At 42.9% G+C, this 22608-nt stretch overlaps 2 protein-coding genes across 4 annotated transcripts in view; both read right to left on the bottom strand.

Annotated features, from left to right (window-relative positions):
* The window catches only part of nagpa (N-acetylglucosamine-1-phosphodiester alpha-N-acetylglucosaminidase), a 154808-nt gene that overhangs the window by 58273 nt on the left and 73927 nt on the right, over window positions 1–22608 (bottom strand). For 2 of the 3 annotated variants that reach the window (XM_068031564.1, XM_068031566.1), the window contains exons 4-6: window positions 19144–19248; window positions 15483–15591; window positions 8933–9061 (exon numbers count right to left, since the gene is read on the bottom strand). In XM_068031564.1, coding sequence (XP_067887665.1) covers window positions 8933–9061; window positions 15483–15591; window positions 19144–19248 — 343 coding nt within the window. The remainder of the gene's footprint in view (window positions 1–8932; window positions 9062–15482; window positions 15592–19143; window positions 19249–22608) is intronic. The other variant, XM_068031565.1, reaches the window with a different exon arrangement.
* ccne2 (cyclin E2) overlaps window positions 1–22608 on the bottom strand; it is a 266305-nt gene that overhangs the window by 235488 nt on the left and 8209 nt on the right. The window lies entirely within an intron of this gene.

Raw genomic sequence — 22608 nt, 5'->3', positions numbered from 1 at the left:
CTGATGGCACTTGTTTCAGTACAACATGAGTGGGATCCATCTGTGCAACTATTTGATTGGCATTTTGACGGTGTAGTATTGTAAGTACATCCAAAATTCTGGCATAAATTGTTTTCTCATTTAAAATCAGGATATCATTCTGACTTTTGTTCCCTGTCTTTGTGTTCAGGCTCAGAACCCTGTTACATCATAACGCTCAGCAAAGATACACTCCAGGGAGAAAGATAGACTCTAGGAGAAGGATGCGCCATCCATGGCTAACTAATGAAGTTAAAGGTAGTATCAAATCGAAAGAAAAAGCGTACAATTCTGTGGTAGATTACTGGTAGGACAGAAGTTTGGCCAGAATTTAAAAACCAACGAAGAATGACTAAAAAAAGGAGAAATTAGAGTATGAGCGAAAGCTAGCTAGAAATATAGAAACAGGATGGAAGAATTTCTAGAAATATTTAAAAAAAGTAACTAAAGTGAGCATTGGTCCCCTGGAGGGCGAGACTGGGGAATTAATAATGGGAAAAAGTGGAAGCGTTGAACAGATATTTTGTGTCTGTCTTCATGGTGGAAGACACAAATAACATCCCAGAAATACTTGTAAATCATGAGGCGAAAGGGAGGGAGGAACTTAAAACAACCACCAGGGGAAGGGTACTGAGAAAACTGTTAGAACTAAAAGCCAAAAAGTCCCTGGGACCGGATGGCCTGCATCCTAGGGTCTTAAAAGAAGTGGCTTCTGAGGTAGTTGATGCATTGGTTGCAATTTTCGAAAATTCCCTAGATTCTGGAAAGGTTCAATCAGACTGGAAAATAGCGAATGTATAGTCTCTAAACAAAAAAGGAGACAGAAAGCAGGAAACTACAGGCCAGGTAGCCTGACATCTGTCATAGGGAAAAAGCTAGAATCTATTAAGGAGGTTATAGCAGAGCACTTAGAAAATCTTAATGCAATCAGGCAGAGTCAACATGGTTTACATGAGACACTAATTTGTAAGAGTTCTTTGAGGAAGTAACAAAAAACGTGGATAAAGGGGAACCTGTAAATGCGGTGCACTTGGATTTCCAACAGGCATTTGATAAGGTGCTACATCAAAGGTTACTATACAAAATAAGAGCTCATGGTGTAGGGGTAACATATTAGCATGGACAGAAGATTGGCTTGCTAACAGGAAGCAGAGACCAGGGATAAATGGGTTATTTTCAGGTTGGCAAGCTTTAACTAGTGGAATGCCACAGGGACCTGTGCTGGGGCCTCAACTATTTACAATCTATGTTAATGACTAGGATGAAGGAACAGAATATATGGTTGCTAAATTTGCTGATGATAAAGATAGGTAGGAGAGTGATTTGTGAAGAGAACATAAGGAGTCTGCAAAGGGATATAGATAGGCTAAGTGAGCAGGCACAAATTTGGCAGATGGAGTATAATGTGGGAAAATGTGAAATTGTCCACTTTGGCAGGAAGAAAAAAAAAGTATATTATTTAAATGGCAAGAGATTGCAGAACTGCGGTACAGAGGGATCGAGGTGTACTGGTACATGACTCAAGTTAGTATGCAGGTATAGCAAGTGATTAGGAAGGCAAATTGAATGTTGTTGTTTACTGCAAGGGGAATTGGAGTATAAAGTAGGGAATAAAAACAAGAAATGCTGAAATTACTCAGCAGGTCTGGCAGCATCTGTGGAGAGAGAAGCAGAGTTAATGTTTCAGGTTTCATCAGAAGGGTCACTGACCTGTAATGTTAACTCTGCTTCTCTCTCCGCAGATGCTGCCAGACCTGACTATTTCCTGCATTTCTTGTTTTTATTTCAGATTTCCAGCATCTGCAGTATTTTGCTTTCATAAAAGTAGGGAAGTTTTACTACAGTTGTACAGGGCGTTGATGAGACCACATCTGGAATACTGTGCACAGTTTTGGTCTCCTTACTTAAGAAAGGATATACTGCATTAGCAGTTCAGAGAAGGTTCATTTACTTGACTAATTCCAAGGACGAAAGGGTTATCATATGAAGAATGATGAAGCAGGGTGGGCAGAGAGCCACTGGAGTTTAGAAGAATGAGAGATGATCTTATTGAAACACAAGATCCCGAGGGGACTTGGCAGGGTGGATGCGGAGAGGAGGTTTCTGCTTGTGGGAGAGACTAGAACTGGGGGAAGAACAAAGAACAAAGATAATTACAGCACAGGAACAGGCCCTTCGGCCCTCCAAGCCTGCGCCGATCCAGATCCTCTCTCTAAACATGTCGCCTATTTTCTAAGGTTCTGTATCTCTTTTCTTCCTGCCCATTCATGTATCTGTCTAGATACATCTTAAAAGACTCCATCGTGCCCGCATCTACCACCTCCGCTGGCAATGCGTTCCAGGTGCCCACCACCCTCTGCGTAAAGAACTTTCCACGCATATCCCCCCTAAACTTTTCCCCTTTCACTTTGAACTCGTGTCCTCTCGTAATTGAAACCCCCACTCTGGGAAAAAGCCTCTTGCTATCCACCCTGTCTATACCTCTCATGATTTTGTACACCTCAATCAGGTCCCCCCTCAACCTCCGTCTTTCTAATGAAAATAATCCTAATCTGCTCAACCTCTCTTCATAGCTAGCGCCCTCCATACCAGGCAACATCCTGGTGAACCTCCTCTGCACCCTCTCCAAAGCATCCACATCCTTTTGATAATGTGGCGACCAGAACTGTACGCAGTATTCCAAATGTGGCCGAACCAAAGTCCTATACAACTGTAACATGACCTGCCAACTCTTGTACCCAATGCCCCGTCCGATGAAGGAAAGCATGCCGTATGCCTTCTTGACCACTCTATTTACCTGCGTTGCCACCTTCAGGGAACAGTGGACCTGAACACCCAAATCTCTCTGGACATCAATTTTCCCCAGGACTTTTCCATTTACTGTATAGTTCACTCTTGAATTGGATCTTCCAAAATGCATCACCTCGCATTTGCCCTGATTGAACTCCATCTGCCATTTCTCTGCCCAACTCTCCAATCTATCTATATTCTGCTGTATTCTCTGACAGTCCCCTTCACTATCTGCTACTCCACCAATCTTAGTGTCGTCTGCAAACTTGCTAATCAGTCCACCTATACTTTCCTCCAAATCATTAATGTATATCACAAACAACAGTGGTCCCAGCACGGATCCCTGTGGAACACCACTGGTCACACGTCTCCATTTTGAGAAACTCCCTTCTACTGCTACTCTCTGTCTCCTGTTGCCCAGCCAGTTCTTTATCCATCTAGCTAGTACACCTTGGACCCCAAGCGCCTTCACTTTCTCCATCAGCCTGCCATGGGGAACCTTATCAAACGCCTTACTGAAGTCCATGTATATGACATCGACAGCCCTTCCCTCATCAATCAACTTTGTCACTTCCTCAAAGAATTCTATTAAGTTGGTAAGACATGACCTTCCCTGCACAAAACCATGTTGCCTATCACTGATGAGCCCATTTTCTTCCAAATGGGAATAGATCCTATCCCTCAGTATCTTCTCCAGCAGCTTCCCTACCACTGACGTCAGGCTCACCGGTCTATAATTACCTGGATTATCCCTGCTACCCTTCTTAAACAAGGGGACAACATTAGCAATTCTCCAGTCCTCCGGGACCTCACCCGTGTTTAAGGATGCTGCAAAGATATCTGTTAAGGCCCCAGCTATTTCCTCTCTCGCTTCCCTCAGTAACCTGGGATAGATCCTATCCGGACCTGGGGACTTGTCCACCTTAATGCCCTTTAGAATACCCAACACTTCCTCCCTCCTTATGCCGACTTGACCTAGAGTAATCAAATATCTGTTCCTAACCTCAACATCCGTCATGTCCCTCTCCTCGGTGAATACCGATGCAAAGTACTCGTTTAGAATCTCACCCATTTTCTCTGAGTCCAAGCATAACATTCCTCCTTTGTCCTTTAGTGGGCCAATCCTTTCTCTAGTTACCCTCTTTCTCCTTATATATGAATAAAAGGCTTTGGGATTTTCCTTAACCCTGTTTGCTAAAGATATTTCATGACCCCTTTTAGCCCTCTTGATTCCTCGTTTCAGATTGGTCCTACATTCCCGATATTCTTTCAAAGCTTCGTCTTTCATCAGCCGCCTAGACCTTATGTATGCTTCCTTTTTCCTCTTAGCTAGTCTCACAATTTCACCTGTCATCCATGGTTCCCTAATCTTGCCATTTCTATCCCTCATTTTCACAGGAACATGTCTCTCCTGCACGCTAATCAACCTCTCTTTAAAAGCCTCCCACATATCACATGTGGATTTACCTTCAAACAGCTGCTCCCAATCTACATTTCCCAGCTCCTGCCGAATTTTGGTATAGTTGGCCTTCCCCCAATTTAGCACTCTTCCTTTAGGACCACTCTCGTCTTTGTCCATGAGTATTTTAAAGCTTACGGAATTGTGATCACTATTCCCAAAGTAGTCCCCTACTGAAATTTCAACCACCTGGCCGGGCTCATTCCCCAACACCAGGTCCAGTATGGCCCCTTCCCGAGTTGGACTATTTACATACTGCTCTAGAAAACCCTCCTGGATGCTCCTTACAAATTCTTCTCCATCTGGACCTCTAACATTAAGCGAATCCCAGTCAATGTTGGGAAAATTAAAATCTCCTATCACCACCACCCTGTTGCTCCTACATCTTTCCATAATCTGTTTACATATTTGTACCTCTATCTCACGCTCGCTGTTGGGAGAACTGTAGTACAGCCCCAACATTGTTACCGCACCCTTCCTATTTCTGAGTTCTGTCCATATTGCCTCACTGCTCGAGTCCTCCATAGTGCCCTCCTTCAGCACAGCTGTGATATCCTCTTTGACCAGTAATGCAACTCCTCCACCCCTTTTACCTCCCTCTCTATCCCGCCTGAAGCATCGATATCCTGGGATATTTAGTTGTCAATCATGCCCTTCCCTCAACCAAGTCTCAGTAATAGCTATAACATCATACTCCCAGGTACTAATCCAAGCCCTAAGTTCATCTGCCTTACCTACTACATTTCTTGCATTAAAACAAATGCACCTCAGACCACCAGGCCCTTTATATTCATCATCTGCTCCCTGCCTGCTCTTCCCCTTAGTCACACTGACTTCATTATCTAGTTCCTTACAGGCTTTTGTTACTACCTCCTTACTGTCAACTGACCTCAATTGGTTCCCATCCCCCTGCCACATTAGTTTAAACCCTCCCCAACAGCGTTAGCAAAAGCACCTCCAAGGACATTGGTTCCAGTCCGGCCCAGGTGTAGACCGTCCAATTTGTAATAGTCCCACCTCCCCCAGAACCGGTCCCAATGTCCCAAAAATCTGAACCCCTCCTTCCTGCACCATCTCTCAAGCCACGCATTCATCCTGACTATTCTTTCATTTTTACTCTGACTATCACGTGGCACTGGTAGTAATCCTGACATTACTACCTCTGAGGTCCTACTTTTTAACTTGGCTCCTAACTCCCTAAACTCTGCTTGTAGGACCTCATCCCGTTTTTTACCTATATCATTAGTGCCTATGTGCACAATGACAACTGGCTGTTCACCCTCCCCCTTTAGAATGTTCTGCAGCCGATCTGAGATGTCCCTGACCCGTGCACCTGGGAGGCAACATACCATTCGGGAGCCTCGTTTTCGACCACAGAACCGCCTATCTACTCCCCTTACAATCGAATCCCCTACGACTATAGCCCTTCCACTCTTTTTCCCGCCCTTCTGAACAGCAGAGCCAGCCACGGTGCCATGGACCTGGCTACTGCTGCCTTCCCCTGGTGAGCCATCTCCCTCAACAGTATCCAAAACGGTATACTTGTTTTGGAGGGAGATGACCGCAGGGGACTCCTGCGCTGCCTTCCTGCTCTTTCTCTGCCTTTTGGTCACCCATTCCCTTTCTCCCTCAGCAATCCTAATCTGCGGTGTGACCAATTCACTAAACGTGCTATCCACGACCTCCTCAGCATCGCGCATGCTCCAAAGTGAGTCCATCCGCAGTTCGAGAGCCGTCATGCGGTCTAACAAGAGCTGCAGCTGGACACACTTCCTGCACGTGAAGGAGTCAGGGCCATCAGCCATGTCCCTGAGCTCCCACATTGAGCAAGAGGAGCATGATACGGGTCTGAGATCTCCTGCCATTTTTAATCTTAAGTTTAAACTTAGTTAAATGAAAAAGGAACGAAAAGTTTTTACCAATCACAATAAAACCAGAGAAATCGAAAAAGCCTTACCTTATAAACACCCCACCGAGTCCTTTTTTTTTTGGTTAGAGGAGGAGGGCGGGTGGGAGACACTACAAGTGTGATGTCTCGGGTTTAGAAACCGCCCAAATATATAGTCTTTTACTTACCCAGCAGCCCCCTGGCCTCCGCCGAAAAACAAAAGGAAATTAATTTTACTTTCAAACTGACTTTCCCAGTGCTCACTCGCTCACACTCTGCTCCCGAAAAAGCTGCTGCACTGAAAGAGTTTAAAAATAAGAGGTCTCTCATTTAAGATGCAGATGAGGAGAATTTCTTTCTCTTGAAGGCTGTTAGTCTGTGGGATTCTCTTCTCCAGAGAGCAATGGAGGTAGGGTCATTGAATATTTTTAAGGTGGAGTTTGATTGATTTTTGATTGACAAGGGAGCCAAAGGGTATGGGGGTAGACAGGAAAGCAAAAGTGAAGTCACAATTCGATCAACCATGATCTTATCAAATGGTGGAGCAGGCCTGAAGGGCCGAATGGCTTATTCCTGCTCCTAATTCATATATATTTCGTACAGGAGGAGTTGGCCATTCAGCCCATCGAGCCTGCTCTGTCATTCAATACAATCATGGCTGATCATCCACTTCAATGCCTTTTTCCCCCCACACTATCCCTATATCCCGTTATATCATTGGTATTTAGAAATCTGTCAATCTCTAAACATACTCCATGACTGAGCTTCCACAGCCCTTTGGGGTAGAGACATCCAAAGATTCACAACCCTCTGAGCAAAGAAATTTCTCCTCAGCACGGTCCTAAGTGGCTTCCCACTTATTTCAAAATTGTGCCCCCTGGTTCTGGACTCCCCAACCAGGGGAAACATCTTACCTGCATCTACCCCGTCTATCCCTTTAAGTATTTTGTAGGTTTCAATGAGATCACCTCTCATTCTTCAAAACTCCAGAGAATACATGCCCAGTTTCCCCAATCTCTCTTCATTGGACAGTCCTGCCATCCCGGGAACAAGTCTGGTGAACCTTCGTTGCACTCCCTCTATGGCAATAATATCCTTCCTAAGGTAAGGGGACCAAAACGGCACACAGTACTCCAGGTGTGGTCTAACCAAGGTTCTATATCATTGAAGCAAGATTTCGCAACTCCTGTACTCAAATCCTCTTGCTATAAAGGCCAACATAACATTCGCCTTCCTAAATGCTTGTTGCACCTGCAGGTTAGATTTCAGTGACTTATTGACGAGGACACCCAGGTCCCTTTGTACATCTACACTTTCTAATCTCTTAACAATTAAGGAATAATCTGCACATCTGTTCCTCCTACCAAAGTGGATAACCTTACATTTTATTCCATCTGCCATGTTCTTGCCCATTCACTAAGTCTGTCCCAATGCCCTTGAAGCTATTTTGCATCTTCTTCACAACACACATTCCCACCTAGTTTTGTGTTATCCACAAACTTGGAAATATTATATTTGGTCCCTACATCCAAATCATTAATATATATATATTGTGAACAGCTGGGGCCCTAGCACTGATCCTTGCAGTACCTCACTAGTCACAGCTTGCCAACACAAGAATGACCCGTTTATTCCTACTCTATTTTCTGCCTGTTAACCACTTCTTAATCCATGTCAGTATATTACCTCCTATCCCATATGCTTTAATTTTGCTAACCAACCTCCTGCGGGGGAGTTGATCAAAAACCTTCTGAAAATCCAAGTATACTACGTCCAACTTCCTTCATCAATTCTGTTAGTAACATCTTCAAAAAACTCCAACAGGTTCGTCTAACATGATTTCCCACTCATAAATCCATGCCTATGCCCAATTAGATTATCCAAGTGTCCATTTATCATATCCTTTAGAATAGATTCTAGCATTTTCCCTACTATTGATGCAAGGCTAACAGGTCTGTAGCTCCCTGTGTTCTCTCTTCCTCCCTTCTTAAATAGTGGGGTGACAATTTGCTACCTTCCAGTCTGCAGGAACTGTTCCAGAATCTATAGAATTTTGGAAGACATCCACTACCTCCATAGCTACATCTTTCAACACGCTTGGATGTAGAATATCAGATCCTGGGGACTTATCAACCTTCAGCCCCAATTTTCTGGCCTTTACTGCAAGGGGATTGGAGTACAGGAATAAAGAAATCTTACTACAACTGTACAGGGCTTTGGTGAGACGGCACCTGAAATATTACGTGCAGTTTTGGTCTCCGCATTGAAGAAAAGATACAGATTTCTAAATGAAAAACATAGCACAGAGCTATTTTAAGATTTTGCATGGGTTGATTAGACTCCAAATTTTAAATAAAAACAGGACTTCAGCAAAATTGCTCATTTGTGTGTCATTTGGAGAGAACATGTCATTTGTGACTTTTTCACTGTTGCCATTTATTTGTTTAATTATGTGTGAATTTTCAATGTCCATCTTTTTGTGCAAGTTGAACTCATGAATTTTAACAGATTTCAAACAGAAACAGCACCAAAAAATTAATTACTTCTGATGTGTCAGAACTCCAGATTACTTCTATCTTTTCCAAAGCAGGCATTTACGTTGTAAAAAATTCAATATTCAGAGTGTAAGCAATTTTTGGTGCTTTCAGGCTGTCCCAAGGGCAAATAAAACTACCGAATGACAAGTATGAACAAAGTACTCCAAACCATTTTGTCCACGAGGAACATAACAAAAGTTCAACTAGTACGCAACTTAATATACTTTACAGCGTACATACCAGTGATCTGATGGATAGCTTGCAAGAGATCCGTTGAGTGCCAGAGTAGCTGATCCCCCTCCATCCAAATTAATGGCATTAATAACTCCATGTTCTTTTAAAAATCCTGCAACCTCCCAGAGACTCAGCCTGTAATGCATTTTTTCAATAATTGTTAGTTCAAATCTCTTACTTGATTAACCAAGATGAATTACTATGAACAGGAATATCAAAGGATGAGTTAAGTCTGGGTCAGCATCCAACCCAAGATTTCAAAATAGCAAAGATTGTTATCTTTCTCATAATGCAATCTAGGACAATCTAACATACAAATTACGAGGAATAGGCCACTCAGCCCTACGAGCCTGCTCCACCATTCAATAAGTTCATGGCTGAACTGATTACTCCACATTTCCACCCCCTTGCTTATCAAGAATCTAACAACCTCTGCCTTAAAAATATTCAAAGACTCTGCATCCACTTCCTTTGGAGGAAGAGAATTCCAAAGACTCACGACCCTCAGAGAAAGTATTGCTCCTCATCTCTGTCTTAATTGGGTGACCCCCCTTTTTTTTTAAAAAAAAAAACAGCGACCCTTTAGTTCTAGATTCTCCCACAATGGGAAACATCCTTTCCACATCCACCCTGCCAAGACCCCTCAGGATCTTGCGTTTCAATCAAGTCACCTCGTACTCTTCTAAACTCCAGCGGATACAAGCCTAGCCTGTCCAATCTTTCCCCATAAGACAGCCCGCGAATTCCAGGTATTAGTGCAGTAAACCTCATCTGTACTGCCGCCAATGCATTTACATCCTTCCTTAAATAAGACAACCAGTACTGTACACAGTACTCCAGATGTGGTCTCACCAATGCCCTGTATGGTTGAAGCATAATCTCCCTACTTTTGGATTCAACTCCCCTCGCGATAAACTATGACATTCTATTAGCTTTCCTAATTACGTGCTGTACCTGCATGCTAACCTTTTGCGATTCATGACACGCAAATCCCTCTGCATCTCAGAGCTCTGCAATCTCTCACCATTTAGATAATATGCTAATTTTTAATTCTTCCTGCCAAAGTGGACAATTTCTCACTTTCCCACATTATATTCCATTTGCCAGGTCTTTGCCCACTCACTTAACCTATCTATATCCCTTTGTAGCCCCCTTATGTCCTCATCACAAGTTACTCTCCTGCCTATCCTTGTGTCATCAGCAAATTTAGCAACCAGACCTTTGGTCCCTTCATCCAAGTCATTTATATAAATTGTAAAAAGTTGAGGCTCCAGCATAGATCCCTGTGGCACACCACTCATTACACCTTGCCAACAAGAAAATTACCCATTTATGCCTACTCTCTGTTTCCTGTTAGCTAGCCAATCTTCTATCTATGCCAACATGTTACCCCCTACACCATGAGCTTTTATTTTCAGAAAAAACCTTTGATGTGGCACCTTATCACATGCCTTCTGGAAATCTAAGTACAATACATCCACCAGTTCCCCATTACCCACAGCACACATTACTTCTTCAAAAAACTGCAATAAATTGGCTAAACATGATTTTCCTTTCACAAAACCATGTTGACTCTGCCTGATTACCTTGAACTTTTCTAAATGCCCTGCTATAACATCTTTAATAGTTTCAGAACTGTCTTATGGAAAATGTTAGCTAACTGGCCTGTAGTTTCCTGCTTTCTGTCTCCTTCCCTTTTTGAATAAAGGAGTTACGTTCGCTATTTTCCAGTCTAACAGAACCTTCCCCGAATCTAGGGAATTTTGGAAAATTAAAACTAACGCATCAACTATCCCATTCACCACTTCTTTTTACAACCTAGGATGAAGTCCATCAGGACCCAGGGACTTGTCAGCCCGTAGCTCCCTGGCGATGGTAATTTTCTGCAGTTCCTCCTTCCCTTTCATTTCCTGACTTACAACTTATACTGGGATGTTACTTGTATCCTCAATAGTGAAGACTGATGCAAAATATATGTTCAATTCATCTGCCATCTCCTTATTATCCATTATTAATTCCCCAGATTTACTTTTTAATAGGACCGATGTTGACTTTGTTAACTTTAAAAAAAAAAATCTATCAAAACTCTTACTATCTGTTTTTATATTTCTAGCTAGCTTTTTCTCGTACTCTAATTCTACCTGCCTTATCAATCTTTTAGTCATTCTTTGCTGTTTTTTTATATTCTGTCCAATCTTTTGACCGGCCTCCCACCTTTGCACAATTATAGCCTTTTTCTTTAAGTTTGATACTATCTTTAACTGTTTGTTAACCACGGATGGCACGTTCCACCCTTGGAATTTTTCTTTCTCGCTGAAATGCATCTATTCTGTGTATTCTGAAATATCCCCTTAAATGTCTACCACTACATCTCTATTGACCTATCCCTTAACCGGTTTTGCCAGTTCACTTTAGCTAGCTCTGCTTTCATGCCCTCACAATTGCCCTTATTTAAGTTTAAAATACTAGTCTTGGACCCATTCTTCTCTCCCTCAATTAAAATTAAATTATATTATGGTTGCTACTACCTAGGGTGCCTTAACTATGAGGTCATTAATTAATCCTATCTCATTGCACAATCCCAGGTTTAGTATAGCCTGCTCTCTGGTTGGCTCCAGAATGTATTGTTCCAAGAAATTATCCTGAAAACATTCTATGTACTCATCTAGGCTACCTCTGCCCATCTGATTTTTCCAGTCTATATGTAGGTTAAAATCCCCCATAAGTATCGCTGTACCTTTCTGACAAGCTGCCATTATTTCTTCCTTTATACCCCATCCTACAGTGTGTTAATGTTAGGTGGCCTCTACAGCACTCTCATTTCTCATCTCTACTCAAACTGCTTCTACATCCTGGTCTCCTGAACTTAGGTTATCCCTCTCTATTGCGCTAATACCATTAATTAACAGAGCTACCCCTCCACCTTTTCCTAGCTTCCTGTCCTTCCTAAATGCCATGTACCCTTCAATATTCAGGTCCCAATCTAAGTCGTCCTGCAGCCATGTCTCCACAATGGCCATCAGATCGTACTTATTTATTTCTATTTGCGCTCAGTTCATCTGTTTTGTTTCGAATGCTACATGCATTCAGATACAGAACCTTTAGTTGTATCCTTTTATTATTTGTGTAACCACTAGCCTTATCTGTTGATTTACTCTTCGATTTGTACGCTCGGCCCCTTCTGGTCAGAGTCTATCATTTCCCATATTAATATATTTCTCTCTTGCCATGTCTCGAACTCCTTGATTTACCATATCTTCCCAAATTTGACCCCTTGCCCCCACTACTGAAGTTTGCCAGCTAGTGATGGTCTTGGAACATGGTGTATAATGGCTGTACATTTATCATGGGACTGTCAAATTTCATAGTTTATGAATGGTGTTAAAAATTGAGGGATAGTCAAAAATTAAGGCTTAGGATGCTGTGTAGAATATGTATCCTTATTTGCATTTTTCATATGTTTAAATTAATAATTTTGCATGTCATATGACCAATTACAATGAAATTTTGTTTTTTACAAGAACATTAATTACAGGGAACAGCAGCATGGTAGCAAAGCAGAATTAAAAAGGTCCAATCAGCTCCTCTAGATCTGGGTATTTAAACTATGGCCCATAAACTCTAGTTATTTAGCCCTCAAAGTAATTTTCTATTTATATGCTTAAGTGCTCAGCAAGCAGTTTAAATGACCAGAACAGCAGCAGCCATATCCAATTCTTTGTTAACCAAATTTAGCTGGTGTCCTCTGCCTGCTGCTCCGTGCTCTCTTTACTGTTGGTTTGTTGGCATATATTCTGCTGCTGATTTCATTCAACAATAGTAACAAAAGGCAGCAGTGATGAGAAGAATGTAGATCATGAACACCAGCTGAAGTCAGGAAAGAGAGTGGGAGGTACCAGCCACAAAAAAGGGGAGCAGGAAATAGTCAACCAGTGCTTATTTACATTAATGTTACAATTCTTATCTTTGGTTATTTGAATTTTTATGTTGGTTGTCAACAGGAAATGGTGTCAGTTCTCCAGAGCCCTGAAATTTCTGGGAGTATTGTGTTTAAATTCTGTAGGACATGGGAAATTTAAATTTAGTTTTCTACATGTTTACATCTCTTGTATGCATTGTGAACATTCAACAAAAATAAAAACCTGGATGGTGGGACTTGTGCATTAATCTCAAGGGTCAACACGGTCAAGTCAAAAATAGGTGAATAAATAGTTGTGTTCTGAACTACAAAGCGTTGTTGGAACTCGGTCAACATTGCCAAAGCTACTTGAACAAACATTACAATGATATAGTGCAAAACAAAGTTAAAGTGTTGTTCGACATGGTGTACAAACATAATTCTGCCCGACCTAATAGCATGTAATCACACACGTTGGGCAGGATTTAGTAGAGCTGATGGGGTGCCCGTGCCGGGCCGAAAAGGAGGTGGGAACTCCACCTCAGTCATTGGAAGCCCCTGGCTCTATTTAATGGCTACAGGCCATCAGCAGGCTGGCACCTGGATCTCCGTCTCTTTAAAGATGGGGATTCCACTTCCAACAGAGACGGGCCGGAGGGCCAGCAGCGCCTCCAAGACTGGTGGCCACTGGCGGTACTGTCTTGAAATCAGGCCCAGAATTGGAGACCCAGACTCCAGGTAAGTAAGGCGGGGTCACTGGGGCCAGTCCAGCAGGCACCAGCAATTTGGGGGGGGGGGGGGGGGGGTGGGTAGGTGGTTTTAGGGAAGTGGGTGCATTTCCGTCTGGGGCCCTTCATAGGCCACAGATTACCCACAGAGGAGGGCACCCATTCCCTTCCTCTGTGAGGTCACCTAATTTTACTAGACAACCTCCCCACGTGGCAGAAGCCCCCCTCCTCCCCACTGTGGTAATTCACAAACAGCGGTGGGAAGAGGCCCTTAAGTGACTGATAATAGGCCTCTTAAGGGCCTCAAATGGCCTCTGGGTGGGAGGGCCCTCTTTGGTCTATCCCGTCCCCGACTAAACTCCTGTGTGCTGGGAAGGCGATAGCCCTCTGCCTCGCACCTCAGTTCGATGGGCATCCCCCCGCCTCCTTGCCCATCTCCGGGGGGGCATTAAATTCAGTCCTATCTATTAATTAGCTGTGAGACATGGATATTATTCCCTGCTTTAATGAGGGAGCTGCCAAAGGAATACCATATCAAATATGTACGCCCATATCTTAATCCTTCTGACAAACACGAATGCCCAAACTTCTTTTCATTAGGTGCTTACCAAGGAGCCATACAGGTCAAATATAAATTACAAAATCAATACTTCTGTTAATTTTCTTGCATCTCAAACTGACAAATGTTTGTGCTGATTTCTGATTTGTTCACTAATGATGCAAGAATTGCTCGTTCCAAATCAGGCCAACAAAATTGAAACAAACAAACCAATACAAGCACAAATTAAACTGAACTGGCTGGGTAAAATTGCTCGGGTTTGAGGGACACAGTTTAGACAATTTGCCTTTAGAAATTCTGCTTAAATAGTATATCTGAAGGAGGAGCAAGGATCTTCCCAAAGACTAGCAAGCCCCTGCAAATATTTGTTTCTAACTAAATCAGAAGAATGTTTGACAAAACACGAACAAACCCAGGGACTTCTGCCCATGAGGAGGAAGCCTGAACGTTTATCAGCTGGTAGAATATACTAACCAATAAACCTTTATTTTGTATTTAGATGACAGGTTTTCTTAAAGTTTCTTCTACGTGACAATCAGTTCAATGGATTTCTGGCGCTTTCAAACGGACATTTTTCACACCAGGCCATGTTTGAACATTTCACATTTTTCTGCACATTTATCGTAGCCAAGGAAGGGATCCATGGTTTGCTCACAATACTCCCTGAAACCCACCAGGGGTACAAAAAACTGTCTGCTCAGATTTCCCTCCTCAACTGAGAGTTACAGAAAAACTCTGATCAGCATTTCCAATGGACCTCAGATGTGCAATAAAAATTAAAAGTAACAGAGTCTATCAAAAGCCTTTTGTATGGGAAAGGGTAGAGGGAAGGACATAACTGTAAAATTTCTTAAAATTTGACAATTCTATGAATAAAACCTATCCTTTAAGAGATGAGGTAGCAGGCATCACAAGTCAAACGATGCATAATATCCCATAACCTCCAAAAGGAGCGCTGGAAATGAATGAAATGGCACTCATTTTCTTTCTTATCCATGCTTATCTTAAAATGTCTATGAAAAGGAGATAAGACAAATATTTCATACTTGGACAATAAAAATCAAATCTTCGCAATGGTTACTACATGGAACCAAATGCAAGACAGCCTATGCTTTAATTGAATCAAGATGACTTTAATCTTCAATTCGATTATGTGGTAGATCAGTGAATTGAGGACAGTTACATGCCTGACGAATTATGGCCATAATAATAATTACAGCCAGAACTAATACTTCAAAAAAGTGAACAAAAAGCTTTTAAATATAATTGGTTTATGTATTGATTCTGAATAAAAACTTTAACCTGTAAAGTTGCAATAGGACAACCATAAAATAATCAATTCTAAATCAGAGGCTAATAAATGTGCCTTACCCTCTGTAGTCAGTCTGTCCATCAATATGTAATAAAATAAGTCTCCCATATTTATCATGTCCAATAGCTGTTCGTGCAGACATCACGTTAACAAATTTTTCAAAAGACCCTATTTAAAATAGAAGGCTTAGTAAATGTTTTCTTTTACATTGTACAACTTGCATTCATAAACGTCCAAAGGCCCTTCACAGGAATGTAATCAGACCAAAAGAACACCACGTCAAAGGACGAGACATTAGGACTGGTGGTTAAAAGCTTGATTGTAGAGGTAGATTTTAAGAAGCGTCTTAGAGGAGTGGAGAAAGGTGCAATTTTAGGGAGCTTAGGGCCTAGACTGCTGAAGGCATGGCCGCCAGCAGTGGGGTGAAGCAAGTGGCCAGAGTTGGAAGAACACAAGAGTTCTCAGAGGGTCGGCATTATCTGTGCATTTCTAGATCTATAATTTATAATGAAAAACTCAATTTGTTTTAAAAATAAATTCTTGTCCATTTTCTCCACTCATTGCTAGTTGTCCTCTAATACCTTGTCTGTCGAAAGTACTCATGAGCAAACCTTGAAATTTCAGTGCCAGCAGGCTATTTTACTGCACGAGACACAACAGTTGAGCCCAAGTTCTTCTCCCAATGTACACCTCAACCAGGGAGCTAGATAACAATCAGGGGACAATTACTCCTTCCCGATAGTGGGATATGCCCGTAAAGTCATAGTGCCCCTTACCACTGCTCCAGCTGAGATAAGCAGACCAAGGATTAAATCTGGGACCCTCTGGATCCGAGATATTCAGCGACTTACTGAGCTGTTGGAAGAGTGTGTTAATTCAGTTGTTCATCAAATAATTATAAAAACTTACAGGAATACTTTAGGTTAATAGTTTAGGGGTGTTGCAGTGCTTTGTGGTTCCCACCCATGCTCTGCCATATTTACATATTGTAGTCACAGCAGTGCTGGCTGGGCGGCAGTAGGGTGGGGGCAGAATTGAGCGACCTGTATCCACAGTCACTCTTGAAGTAGCTCAATGATGGGATAAAGGGAGATAAAGAACCATAGAATCATACAGGAAACTGAAGAAAATTACCTGAAAAAATAAATTTAATGCAGCTCAGTATTTAATTTGCTTATGAGTTCCAAAGCCACAATATGCTCAAGCTCCACCTAAATGAGAAATATTACCTCAAAAAATAAAGGAAAATGAAACAACTAAGTGAAATCATAGATTAAAATGAAAAGACAGCCAGCAATTTTGCAGAGCGTCTAATAACAGTCATAACATTTAAGTCACCTTTTGCTGATATTTGTAGCTGTTAGTGTACACGATGAGAAATTAAAATTTCAGAGTGATGAAATATCTGCACCACAATCGTTCTAAGACAATGCTATAGATTTGATTTTTTTTAAAATTTAGAGTAATCTTTCTTCATTCGGGGGATGAGGGTGCATTGAGGGAAGAGGGCAAAATGAGCCTCAAAAAAACTGAAATCTACAGACCTTCAACTATAAATTTAACAGCGATTCTTGACACGGCAGCTGGCCACTGACGTCAGACCGCGCCCATGCGCAAACAGGCTCCTGCTCTCTGCGCAGGCGCTGCATTCCAGATTGCCAGGAGTGGTTGGCGAATGCGCATATGACGCCATCGCGTTACGTGGGGAAGCAGGGAGAGCGCGGGTGGGCGAGCATCCGAAGACTCTGGTGGCGGCGGGTGAGCTCTGCTCCAACCACCTCCCCGCCCACCCGCTCGCTAGCTACCCCATCCCCCCACCCAGACCGCTTGCTTGCTACCCCATCCCCCCACCCGGCCCGTTTGCTCGCTACCCACCCCCCCCCTCCCGCTCTCTCCGGCCATTGTGTGCTACCATGTGTTTACTTTGGCTTTGTGTGATTATTTGAGCAGTGCCATCTTTTGTCCTGGCAGCTGCCTGAACGTTGCAGACTGATGTTTTAGTTGCACAGGCTGCATTTGCACATGTGCCTGTGCAGCGCCACCTAGTGGCTGCGTTGTCAGCAAACACAGCCTAAATTTAATGCTGTAATTCAATGAAAATGGCAGGACCTCAGAACCAAAGCTACATCCTAATTTCTACCAATTTTCATTTGGCACTCAGTTACTTCTCTGCTTCAAAAGCTACAATTTCTCTAATTAGTCAAAAGATTTTAAGGTTATTTTATGGAATAGCTATAAGTTACTCATATGGGAACCAGTAAGTACAAATAACGTTTCAGACACAAACCAACAGAATCCATTGAAATATTCTCCCACACCATCTGAAGAATGCTAGCACTTAATTGTTTTGTTACAGATGCACTGGATAAACAAACCATAGCGCTATCAGTAAACAAGTAAACTCATTCTGAAATAAAAGCAAAATACTGCAGATGCTGGAAATCTGAAATAAAAACAAGAAACACTGGAAATACTCAGCAGGTCTGGTAGCATCTGTGGAGAGAGAAACAGAGTTAACGTTTCAGGTCAGTGACCCTTCATCAGAACTGGCAAATATTAGAAATGTAAAAGATTTTAAGCAAGTCAAGCTGGGGGTGGGGCAAGAGATAACAAAAGAGAAGGTGTTGATAGGACAAGGTCACAGAATAACTGACCTGAAGTTCATGGAGCAAAGGCAAACAATAGGTTAATGGCATGCTGAAAGACAAAGCATTAGTACACAGAGGGTGTGAATTGACTGTAAAGCACACAGCACTCCAAGCACAAACATTAAAAAACATGTTTAAAAAAAAAAGTGGGTTGGCACAGAACAAACTAACCAAGCTTAAAAAAAGACAAAATAAATTCAATAAAAAAGAAAAAACATTAAAAAGTGGGAGGACCCATCATGCTCTGAAATGATTGAATTCAATGTTCAGTCCGGCAGGCTGTAGTGTGCATAATCGGTAAATGAGATGCTGTTCCTCGAGCTTGCACTGACGTTCGCTGGAACACTGCAGCAATCCCAGGCCAGAGATGTGAGCATGAGAGTGGTTGGGGCAGAGGGGGGGGGGGGGGGGGTGGGGTTGGTGTTCAAATGGCCAGTAACCAGAAACTCTGAGTCATGCTTACGGACTGAGCGGAGGTGTCCCGCAAAGCAGTCACCCAATCTGCATTTGGTCTCCCCAATGTAGAGGAGACCACATTGTGAGCAGCGAATACAGTATACTACATTGAAAGTAGTACAAGTAAATCGCTGCTTCACCTGAAAGGAGTGTTTGGGGCCTTGGATAGTCAGGAGAGAGGAGGTAAATGGGCAGGTATTACACCTCCTGTGATTGCAGGGGAAGGTGCCACAGGAAGAGGACGAGGTGGTGGAGGTAATGGAGGAGTGGATGAGAGTATCGCAGAGGGAAAGATCCCTTCGGAATGTTGACAGGGGAAGAGAGGGGAAGATGTGTTTGGTATGCATTCTGAAGTTGGGCGAAAAACAAAATAGTAACATACTTCATGCCTTCATCTGAAGGGGCTGAATTCACCAGTTCACAGGTGTTGCTGTATTTACTTAAAAGTGTTACTTAAATGGGCTTAGTCTCATCTTTGACTGTTAGACTAGATTTTAAAATATTTACACTTCGATTCACCAACTACTGGCATTTAGCAATGCCATATTTAACTCCTCCCCATAAAGCCCAATTCGTAATAGGGTACAATTTCACTGGAAAAAAAATATATACGCACACAAATTAGTGATGTTGATGTTGGAAAGTCTCCAGTAACTTGGCTCAAGTGGCCATTCTTCACAGGATTCTGGAGTGCCAGCAGTTTTTTTTCTTAAAAATAAAACTGGAAATTCAACACTGATCAAGAATTGTACTCTATAATGTGAGCCATATTTTAACATCTTAGTAAACTAGTTTTTAAATGTGCTGTTGCGACCCACTGAGAAAGGGGTCTAAGGTTCCCCCTCAGCCTTCACCTGGTCTTATTGTAACAGGTTTTAATTTTAAACAGTGTTTTAGCTCCCCCTTAGTGAATCCTTGTTCACTAACTTCCAATTATAAAGGCAAAGAGACTAGTCAAACAGGTTTTCTTAGGTTTAAAGGTGGTTGAGCTTTATTAAACTTAACTCTAATTCGGTTAACGCCTACGGATATACGATGCACCCACACTAACATGCATACGCGATACACACATGCAGAGAGACAGAAAAAAGAGAAGAGAAAGTGGAAAAATTTGAGGCAATATCCGAAGATGGTTTTGGTTACTGTTCTTAGAGCTCGCTGTAAAGCTCTTGATTGTAGGTAGGTCTGGCTTTTTGTTGGGGCCGAGTATTATTCTTAAATCTTGTTTGATGTGGAAAACTTTCCGCTCAAAGTTAATGTGTCCTCATTGGGTCCAGAGCCTTGTGAGAAAGAGATGGGAGCAGACAGGAGAGGCCTTCTCATTCCAGGAGAAGCCAGTCGGAGTTAAAAAAAAACCTGGACCAGCCAGTTAGTCACGTGACCAGCTGGTTTAACCAGTCCTGGCTTTTGTGGATTGTATCACCTTAGCAGTCTCTGGAATGCTATTCCTTACACCTTCAATGTCTGGTGATCAAAATCCATCGTGGGCTGAATGCGTCAGGGAATGGTCCTTTTGTCTCCACAAGCACTGCCTACTAGTATGCAAATGTTTTTCAGCTAAGTGTCCGGCGGCCCTTGTAGAAGGCCTTTTCTTCCCAGCAAGTTAAAAATCAATGTTCATATGACAAAATTAATATGCCTCATTCTTGGCAGGTGGGGGCCTTCAATGACAGTGCTTTTGGCAATCCTGCTGCACTATTGCAAATACCAATTTTATTATTGCACAGCACTCTGCTGTATTCAGTATACATTGAGTATAACTAAGTTACCACATTTAACATACTTTTAAGTATTACTATTAAGTCAAGTTCATTAACGTGCATGTTAACCATTGTATTCAATTGTCAAGTATTGAAACAGTATCATATGCCATCGTAACTAAGAGTATACATACTATACAACGAAATAGTGCTAAAAATAACCATAACCTTCAAAAAATACAAAAGAAAACTTTCTGCAGGTATATGTGCAGTATATGCTGGTTTTGACATACCACATGCAAATTACAACTTGCATTCATGTGGTAGTGCACACATGCAGGAAGACAAAGTGATTTGCAATGAGCAAAGGTATACCAAACATAAGGAAAAAGGAGACTTGAGATACAAGGATGGGAAGTTTGATAAGATTTTTGAAAGTAGTGTGGAGCTGATCGGAGACACCAGTAGTGGCAGCAGAGGATAAAAAGAGCAAGGGCGAGCGTGTGGGAGAGCAGTGCAGACCTGATCAGCAACACTAGGAGCAGCGACAGAGAAAGAGAAAGCATGCAGGGGAATAGCATGGACTTGATCAGTGCATTTCCAAAAGAGCACCTTCCGGGAGCAGAGCAGACCTGTGGGGAGAAGGCCGAGAGCGGAGCCTATAAATCGAGCCAGAGAATCGAGGCCCAGTCTCTTACCTTCCGGGAGCGGAGTGGAGCTCTTCTAGCGCGCCGAAGTTTTGAAAAAAAACCCAACAGTGACGTCAGAGGAGAGCTGCAAGGTGATTGGTTGGCGAGTCACTATTGTTACTTTTTTTTTTAAACATCTTTAAATTCACTAAGGGGAAAGTTTTATTTTGTTGAAAAAAAACCCTGGTGATAAGGCGAGTACTACTGAAGTGATTTTTTAAAATTCAGTGTAGCTTATTAAGGACTTGAGATTGGAGTGGGTAATTAGTATTTTTTTAATTAAGGGAGGAACTAATTAATCTAAAGGTAAGTCATGGCAGGAAAGCTCAGCCCCCTGATATGCTCCTCCTGCACTATGTGGGAAATCAGGGATGCTTCCAGTGTCCCTGACGACCATGTGTGCAGGAAGTGTGTGCAGGAAGATGGATATCTGCAGCCACTGGCTACTCCCATTACGGAGCTGGAGCTGCGGGTGGATTCACTGTGGAGCATCCGTGATGCTGAGTACGTCATGGATAGCACGTTTAGTGAGGTGGTCACACCGCAGGCAATGGTCACCCAGGCAGTGCAGGAGTCCCCTGTGGCCATCCCCCTCTCAAACAGATATATTGCTTTGGATACTGTTGGTGGGGGGGGGTGCGGGGGATGACCTCCAGGGGAAAGCAGCAACAGCCAAGTTCGTGGCACCACGGAGGGCTCTGCTGCACAGCAGGGGAGGAAAAGGGGTGGAACAGATATAATGATAGGGGATTCTATCTTAAGGGGTGCAGATAGGCATTTCTGTGGCCACAAATGAGACTCCAGGATGGTATGTTACCTCCCTGGTGCGAGGGTCAAGGACGTCTCAGAGCGGCTGCAGGACATTCTGAAAGGGGAGGGTGAGCAGCCAGAGGTCGTGGTCCATATTGCTACTAATGACATAGGCAGGAAGAGAGATGAGGTCTTGCAAACTGAATATAGGGAGTTAGGCAGGTTAAAAAGCAGGACCTCTAGGGTTGTAATCTCAGCATTACTCCCTGTGCCACGTGCTAGTGAGGGTAAGGCTAGTAAGGCAAATGAATGCGTGGCTGAAGAGCTGGTGTAGGCGGGAGGGCTTCAACTACTGGATCATTGGGATCTCCTCTGGTGCAGAGGTGACCTGCACAAGGACGGGTTGCATCTGAACTGGAAGGGGACCAATATCCTTGCGGGGAGGTTTGCTAGTACTACTCGGGAGGGTTTAAATTAGTCTGACAGGGGAGTGGGACCCAAAGTAGTAGCCTCTCCGATGAGATAGTTGAGGCAAATGTAGAGGTTAAAGCAAGCAAGTCCAGTAGGCAGGCCAGGCAGGGGCAGGACAGGGAGCATGGAAGGTCTGGTAGGCTAAACTGCACTTACTTTAATGCAAGAAGCCTACAGGTAAGGCAGATGAACTCAGAGCATGGATCGGTACATGGGATTGTGATATTATAGCTATTACAGAAACTTGGTTGAGGGATGGGCAGGACTGGCAGCTCAATGTTCCGGGATACCGATCCTCCCGGCGTGACAGAGGTGGAGGTAAGAGAGGAGGGGGAGTTGCACTATTGATTAGGGAGGACATCACGGCATTACTTAGAGAGGATATCCCGGGGGGAACGTTCAGCGAGGCCTTATGGGTAGAACTTAGAAATAAGAAAGGGGTGATCACTTTGATGGGATTATACTATAGGC

The sequence above is a fragment of the Heterodontus francisci genome, chromosome 5 (assembly GCF_036365525.1).
Source record: "Heterodontus francisci isolate sHetFra1 chromosome 5, sHetFra1.hap1, whole genome shotgun sequence".
In the NCBI taxonomy this organism is placed as follows: domain Eukaryota; kingdom Metazoa; phylum Chordata; class Chondrichthyes; order Heterodontiformes; family Heterodontidae; genus Heterodontus; species Heterodontus francisci.
The sequence above is the reverse complement of the archived record's forward strand: the minus strand, read 5'-3'. Positions and strand labels throughout refer to the sequence as shown.